At 39.3% G+C, this 8,722-nt stretch overlaps 1 protein-coding gene across 1 annotated transcript in view; it reads right to left on the minus strand.

Moving 5' to 3' along the window:
• Window positions 1–650: 650 nt before the first annotated feature.
• The window catches only part of FAM13A (family with sequence similarity 13, member A), a 460,082-nt gene continuing 452,010 nt past the window's right edge, over window positions 651–8,722 (minus strand). Inside the window, exons 24-26 of the mRNA XM_006867777.1 lie at window positions 6,432–6,628; window positions 5,755–5,856; window positions 651–777 (exon numbers count right to left, since the gene is read on the minus strand). Of these exons, the coding sequence (XP_006867839.1) occupies window positions 651–777; window positions 5,755–5,856; window positions 6,432–6,628 (426 nt within the window). The remainder of the gene's footprint in view (window positions 778–5,754; window positions 5,857–6,431; window positions 6,629–8,722) is intronic.

Consider the following 8,722-nt stretch of genomic DNA (forward strand, 5'->3'; position numbering starts at 1 on the left):
CCATCTACCTGAGAGCAGAAGAGGAAACACAAGAAATTCACACCAGTGGGAAAGGTGCAGCGCTGTGTAAAGGTCACTAGAAAGGCCAAGGCAGCAAATAGGGCTCTCCAATGCACGTCCACATTGAAGGAGGTCCAAGGAGAATACACACCTCCACAGCAAGTTCGCTCTACAAAATGAAGTCCTGAGCTTGTTTTGATCACAGTTAGACAGAGAATGGTCTCCGTTTCTTAGTTCTCCAGGGAAAGAACAGTGTATATTCTCGGTAGGTGAGTGTGTCTATACGTAGTGCTTTGTTACTGACAGACTTAGTAAAGCTTCCACTACACAGGGGTGTGTGCTTGTGTGTGTGTATGTGTGTGTACAGGAATCTTGACTTTCCCACTGCAAAATTCCCAAGTCAGGTTAAGTTGCCTTCTTCCATTTAGGTAGTTTCTTAGGCAAGCAATGGAAACAGGAGCCGATTCCAGTGGCCCGGAGGCAGAAGGGTTACATGCTTTGCAGGTCCAGGAAAGCCTTCCTTGTGCTCTCCATCCCCAGCTCCGAGATTGCCTTCCAGTTTCTGCAGAGCTGCTGTTTGCCAGAGGCAGCTGCAGGTAAATTCACCCTGCATCTGTTCCGCCACCTTTGCCGGAGCTGGAGCTCCCTCCTTACATGGATTTGGAATCAGTGTCTCTCTTGCTGATGAGCACCTCTAAGAGCCTTAGTTTTGCCTTTATGTGCTTGTATTCGTTGTATTCTGCAGCCATAGGAGTGCGGTCCTCCTTCTGGACATTTCTAATGGAGACAAAGGACAAGAGAGGAGAGGATCATTTTCTGTCTTGCCTAGATGATACTGTTCATCAGTTAAATTATCACCATGAGGAAATTCGGCAATTTATTAATCTTCAGTAAGGAGCTCTGGTAGCATAGTGGTTATGAATCGGACTACTAACCTCAAGGTCGGCAGTTTGAAACTACCAGCTGCTCTGTGGGAGAAAGATGAGGCTTTCTGCTCCCGTAAAGATCTGCAGCCTCGGAAACCCAGTGCAGGGTCACTATGAGTAGGAACTGACTCCATGGTACTTAACAACAACAACAAAATCATTGTTACCTAGTGTCATTTAGTATCAAGACTAAAGCTGGGTTTAGACAAGCAGTGGAAGATAGCTTCCCCCAGAAGGCACCACACCACATTACTGAGTTTTTATGTAGTTGATTTGACATTTTATAGAATGATATGAAAGACTAAAATGTTGATTTTTTTTTCTCGCTCTGCTTTTACATTGAGCTTACATTAAGAATCTCTATATAGGAATCCAGAGCCCCACCCAGAACATTCTGAAGTGGGACATTCCATGGACCATCATATAACAATATTTACCTCTATTCCCGCTGCCCCCCCCTTTTATGTACACATACAAAACAGAAAATATATATTCAGAAAAGACAGGCAAACCAACCTGGGTCAGTGAGAGTAATAGTAGGTATTTCTTGAAAGAAAGACCAGCAGACTGTTTGGCTGTCAGAACATCAAGTAAGTTGTTTGCCTTGGCGCCATCAAGACAAGAAAAGTCAGCCCATCAGGGTCAACCTCCTTCTAAAGAAGCACACTGAAACTCTAAAGAAGCACACCACTCTGGTCTACTTTTGAGTGAAAGTGAGGGAAATGCAGCAATGAAGATATAGGCTGACACCTGTTGACATTGAGATGACAGAAGAGGAAGGGCTGACAAGTCTGAAGTTTAGAGAGATGTGTGAACTCTGGAACCCGTGGACACTGACCTAGCTACTGGAGGCTAGAATTGAGAGTGAAGCAGCCAGCTGGTCTGAAGGGCAGGGAGGCATGTGAGAGCTCCCAAACTTGCAGATCATACCCATTTGACCTAGCTTGGATGGCTAGCTGATCAGAACTCTACCATATGAAGTTAAAGAAGTTTGATACAGGGAGCAAGTGAAAATTGCTACTATTTGATGCACTGGACCTTTGCTTAGAGATGTAGTTGCTCAAGATTCCAACTGAAAGGGAAACATTCTTCAAGCTTGCTCCCTCAGTACACTGGGTTGATAGCCAAGGTCTAAGTTGCCCATCCCTATAAAAAATGGGGGCATGGGATCCTAAACAGAAAAGTGGCTACAGCAGAGATGGTGGTAGAGGTGATGGCATAGAGAGATAGAGCAGCTGGGGATTCTAGGTCCATGGACTGAGAAAGGCTGTGTGCCTACAGGCAGGAGGCTAGCTTGCAAAATGTGCCGTTTGGGCATTTAAATGAATATATATTTTCTGTTTTGTACGTATACATAAAAGGGGGGTGGATAGAGGTAAATATTGTTAACTGATGATACATGGTTATACATGATTGTAATCATTACACTGAAATAAAATATTTATTGAATGTAAAACTAATAATCTGCCCTGCAAACTTTCACTCAATTCACAATTTTAAAAAATGAGAAAGAGATGAGCCTAAAGGAAAGTCAGCACATCAGGGAAAATCCCGTTCTCACAAGCAGTCTAGTGTGCTCACTGGGGACTATCCTGGTCTACTTGACCATCAAGAAGGAAGAACATGAATGGAGCATGAGCTCCTACCTAGAAAAGCAGCGACAGCAGAGACAGAGGTGGTACATGGAGAGAAAGAGCAGCTTCAGACTCTAGGACCAGGGGCTGACAAAGACTGTGTCCATGAAAGTCAAAGGCTGGCTGGAAAAATGTGCCCTTTGGACATTTAAATGGATAGATATTTATTGTTTTGTATGTGTACACTAAATACTTTTGCTTTGTTGATTTCTGAAAAATAAGATGTAAAAGGGAAGCCACAGGGAGGAAGCAGGGTAACTATTGTTTCTGAGAGGGGATTATAATCATTTAGATGAAACAACACATATGATTAGTTAAAAGGAAAGCTAATGATCTTTATCTGTTAACCATCATCACTCAATTAACAATTGTTGTTGCTGTTGTTATGTGCCGCGGAAGTAGGTTCCGACTCACAGCAACCCTGTATAGGGTTTCTGGAGCTACAAATCTTTACGGGAACAGAAAGCCTCATCTTTCTCCCACAGAACAGCTTGTAGTTTCGAACTGCTGACCTTGAGGTTAGCAGCCCGACTTGTAACCACTATGCTACCAGAGCTCCTTAATTAACAATAAAAACTTAAAAACAGCAAAAAAGAATCTCAAACATTGGAGTTCTGGTGTGGCGCTGCAGTATAATGCACTGGACCACAATGTCAGTTTGAACCACAAGGTCATCAGTTCAAATCTACCAGCCACGCCTCAGAAACCCTATACAGAGTTGCTATCAGTCAGAATGATACACTGAAATTCTTTACACAGTATTACAACTTAATGCTTTTAATCTTTATATATTCCATCTAATGAATCATTAAATTTATAACTAGCAATTGTTGCTGTTGTTGTTAATGCTGTGGAGTCTGTTCCAACTCATAGCTATCCTGCATAAGGTTGCCAAGGAGTGACTGGTGAGTTTGAACCAATGATCTTACAGTTCAAACTAACCTTAAGGTGCAGTGCTTATCCTATAGCACCACACCAGGACTCCAATAGCAATTATATACCCACAATTTATACATTAAATAAAACCAAAAAAATAAAAATAAAAATAACATATTTATTATAAAGTCAGTTTTAAAATTCAGCAGTTAGATCACGGAATACTAGTAAGCCTTTCCCTCATCATTTCTGAGCTATTTTCTATGTATACTTTTTTATATATGCACAATTATTGAGAGTCTAACACTGTGCTTGCATCAAGTACTGTGCTAAAAGGCACAGTATTTCTATGATCTAATATAACCCTTATAACGACTTGATGGAATGAGTCATTGTCTACATTGTACTTATGATTTCCACAAGGACTGGAAGGCAGAGGGACTCACTGCAAAGCGATTGCTCTTAACCAACATGCAGTCTTGAGTCTCATTTCACTTTGAAATCACAAGTCAGACATTCAAAGACAAGACTTCCATTTCCTATTACTGAAAAGGAACTATGGGAAAGGCTTATTTAATTTGCTAAGTGAATTAAATATAAGTGGATTTTATTTGTGCCTTGCCTTGTTCTAGTAAAGAATTCTAGATGGTTTTACAGGAGACAATGATGGGAACAGCAGATTTGGGGAAAAAACCCTTGATGTTTAGTCCTAGTTGTGCCTTTTGAGGGGTTTCAGTGTGCTCAGCCACAAAATAATCGAACCAGAGTCTATGATTATCTTTAGACCCTTATAGTTCTAGATATTTATGACAATTATGAATACCTCAATTATACTTCATTAAAATATTAATACTTTTTCTTAAAACTTGTACAGGTTATATGATTAAATAGTTTCTTGTGTACAGGATATTTGTATATGATGTGACTAGTTATATGAAAAAAAGTAACATACACAAACCAAAAATATACTTACAAAAAGATTGGTAGGAAACATCAAAACATTAATCATGGTTTGTTTTTTCATATTATTTTGGGGGATATTACTTTCTCATCTTTACCTGCTTTTCTATATTCTATAAATATTTTACAATGAACTTGTTGTTGTTAATTGCTATGGAGCTGGTTCCAACTCATGGCAACCCTGCATAAGGTTTCAGAGGAGTGGCTGTGGGTTTGAACTAGGGACCCTGAGGTTCAAACCAACCTTATAGTCCCATGCTTATCCTACAGTGTCACACCAGGACTGCATTACAATTCATATGAAAATAAAAATAAACATTTATGTATAAAAATGGATATAAACCTTTTGAAAGTCATTACAGGACAGATCCAAATCAGAGATCCTAAAAGTAAATCTATACAATAATTGCAATAAACTGGAATTTAATGCATGTTGAATGCCTAAGTTTTATGGCATATTTATTTCCTAATATTTTCCAGAAGCACAAAAAAGGGCTTAAAAGAAACAAGGTATATAAATATATGTATATATATAGCTTGGAGTTCTGGTGAGGCATTGTGGGTTAATGCACTGGACTGCAAAGTCATTTAAGCTGCACGGTTGGCATCCAAGCTCATCAGTTGCTCCTTTGAAATCATATACAGGGTCACTATGGACCAGAACCGACTCAATGGCACTTAACAACAACAACAATATATATAGTTTACATAATTTGGATGAAAATAAAATGAATTTTAACTGATATAATTTAACTCCAACACAAGAGATACAAATGTATTCCCCATTCTATCCTTGGGCTCATGATGTGGTTTTAGCACACCACTCTGTGCAGTCACTTAAAAACACAGACGACTATTTGCTTTTCAGCATAATAATATATAAGAATGATTAAATTATACCTCTCAACCAGATGGCTTTACTACTTCTCATACATATTTATCATTCAAACTTGGCATCTATCATCTCTGATTTTAAAATAAGATTCAAAACTAGCAATGTTTAGAGTTCTTTGTTCTTATTTCTCTAATTTCCTAAAAGAAAGGTGGAAAATCCAACAGTGCTGTCAATTGGAAACTCAACTTCAAGTTGCTTGTTTTAGATTAGAATTTGATGTGACAGGTTCGTTTTATAAATAAACATTAGCAGAGTCTGCATCTGCTTTGGATGGCATCCTGGGGACATTCCTCCTAAAGGTCACTGCAACTCTCACCATCTCATAGGAAATCTTTGCGGATCCCTAGGAACCCCTGAGGACTGGGCTAAGAATAGTGTCCACTTTGGAAGCATTCCACACATTTGGACAGACATGGAAGGGAATGTGTGTGTATAGTGGGACATGGCAGAATAAATGCAGTACCTTCCATTTTGTCTGAAAAAGTTGTCTTCAAAGTCACGAAGTTTCTTCCTAATTTGTTTCTTTTCTTCTCTCATTTCCTGAAGGTGTTCCAAGAGTTCAGGTCTAAGAGGGCAAGAAATATCAAGAAAATTTCATTACACTGGAAATGTTATAAATGTAATGAGCATCCAACTCAGTGAAGTTGTGGAGAAAGAGGACAGCACATAAATGCAAAAACTGTTGAGGGAACTTTAAATGCCAGCAAAATGGATGTTTTCTATCCCTTGGAAGCCCAAACCACTGACAATAAAAATGGCTTTTGGAGGTTCCTGCAGGCTCCTGCTACTAATGAATTCCTAGGGTTTATGAAGTCCTGTAGTGCTTTGTCGTATTTTGCTTTGAGAAAGAGATGACATCTGTGCTCGATGTTTGTTAAATTATGAGCTGTGGAGTACAGAACCATCCAGTGCCTATATTTTTAGAGACTTTCTGGTTATTTAAGCAAGATCTCAAAAACTCCCTCAAATAATACGGTATGAAGAAAATACAAATATTGAGCCAGGAAATTTAAAAAGTAAATAAGTATAAACATCTTATACATACAAACACCCTCCAGCTAATTCACCTGTTTTTTGCCAGCTTATTTTACAAAGACTGAAAAAAAAAAATTGAAGATGGTTATTTTCACTGAAACATACATCGAAGCAGCATGGAGATTAGAAAGCCCTGTGTCCTGGTTGCACTTTGATGGCACTTTATCATCCATTGGGGAAATAAACCCATCAGCATCATCTTCGAATTGGTCCAGAAAGCAACGTTCACTGAAATCAGTTTTCAGGGTGACCATGAAGTCCGGCTTTGTGTTGGTGTCATCTTCTGAACCTTCCTCTTCTTCCTGAAGATGAATAGCAATCCCCCCCAAAATCGGGTTACTTTTTCTGGTACTCGTTCACTTCAGGTATTATTTAACAATCAACAATCACCTGTTATCTAGACATATAAACGTATGATTCTAGTTTCTTTTATATTACATTTAGTAACACATTTGGTGCATGCTGACTATATGCTCAAATCTATATGATTTAAATAACACACACTAAAAACAGCTACTCAAGGAAAACAGACTATCAAGTGGGTTCTCAACATTTACCTTATTAAGACTTGTCAAGACCAACAGTAGGAAGAAATCATCAATACAACTCTATATCTCAAATCAAATGAACCAAAAAAAGCCTAAAAATGTCCAGCTCTGGACTAGCACACAGCACCACCACAACCACAGCTGTGTCTAATAATTCTATCATTTGTGTACCGCTAAATCTGTTTTATTAAGGTATGAACTATTTTTAGATACTCAACAACACAGCCTTTCTAAAAGTACAGTACTATACATAAAAGAACATATTACATGTATCTCTAAAGTATTTTGTGTGATTGCTCAAAGTACAAATTTTTGGGGACATTTTATTGTACAGTGGGTGAAGGTTCACACATTACTTTCACAGACGCTTCATAGACATTTTGTGTCATCTCAATGACTTCAGTCCCCTCAATAAAACATCACAGATCCCACTTCCTCCCTGCCTTTCTTGTTTCCATTCCTCCTTCTTGCCTAACTCCTCTGAACTTTGTCCTTGGTTAACTGTTACCCATTTGATTTTGGATGGTTTACTATAAGGCAGGGGTGGGAACCTTTTATTTTTTCTGCCAAAATGTATAATATCATTGGTGGGCCATACAAAATTAATACCTTAATAATTAGCCTGCTATATTTGGCCAAACATCTAATTAACTCCCCTCCAATGTAATGGTGGAGTCCTGGTGTGGCACTGTGGATTCATGTACTGGATTGCAAAGTCAGTTTGAACCACAAGGTCGGCAGTCCAAGTTCACCAGCTGCTCCTTGGAAACCCTACACAGGATTGCTGTGGGTCGGAAGCGACTTGACAGCACTTAACAACAGCAACAACAATGTGATGTCTGGGATTCTGGTGTGGCACTGTTGGTTAAGGCGCTGGACTACAATGCTAATTTAAACCACAAGGTCAGTGGTTCAAGCTCACCAGCCGCTCCTCGGAAACCCTATACAGGGTTGCTATGGGTCATAACTGACTCCATGGCATTTAACAACAACAAATGTGATGGCTAAGGAGATCTGATAGCATACTGGTTATGAATCAGGCTGCTAATCTCAAGGTCAGCAGTTTGAAACTGCTAGCAGTTCCGCTGGAGAAAGATGAGGCTTTCTGCTCCTGTAAAGATTTACAGCCATGGGGACCCTGTACAGGGTCACTATGAGTTGGAACCAATTCCTTAGCACATCACCACCAACCACCAATGTGATGGTTGGAACTGCAGTTGTCTTGGCAGAGCCAGACCAAATGGTTTTGTGGGCTCCTCCTTACCCATTCTAAGGTGTGCTTATCCACAAGTTAGTTCTCTGATGTTGTTGTTGTTGTTATGTGCCATGGAGTCGGTTCCGACTCATAGCGACCCTATACAGGGTTACTGAGGCTGTAAATCTTTACGGGAGCAGAAAGCTTCATCTTTCTCCCGCGGAACAGCTGATAGTTTCGAACTGCTGACCTTGCAGTTCGCAGCCCTATTTGTTACCACTACGCTACCAGAGCTCCTTCAGTTCTCTGATAGACTTATCAATTGCTTGGCTGAAAATTCAGCCAGTTCAAAACCTGAAGGGAGACTGAAGGTCATAGTCTCAGAGGTTCCATTAGTCTCTGACCAGTAAACCTGCTCTGTTTTATGGTTTTGAGTCTTGATATCCATCTATCCAGGACCTTCTAATGTGGTCCATTTTTTTTTTTTTTTTTTTTTTTTAATTTAAGGTTTTTATTGTGGATTAAGTGAAAGCTTACAGGCACATCATCAGTTTCACATTCAACAATTCATATAACTTGTTTCATTACATTGATTATAATCCCCTTCATATACGATCAGTTAAAGTATTTCTCTTTATCCACTTTAGCTTTTT

Source organism: Chrysochloris asiatica, unplaced genomic scaffold, assembly GCF_000296735.1.
Source record: "Chrysochloris asiatica unplaced genomic scaffold, ChrAsi1.0 scaffold00109, whole genome shotgun sequence".
Classification (NCBI taxonomy): Eukaryota; Metazoa; Chordata; class Mammalia; order Afrosoricida; family Chrysochloridae; genus Chrysochloris; species Chrysochloris asiatica.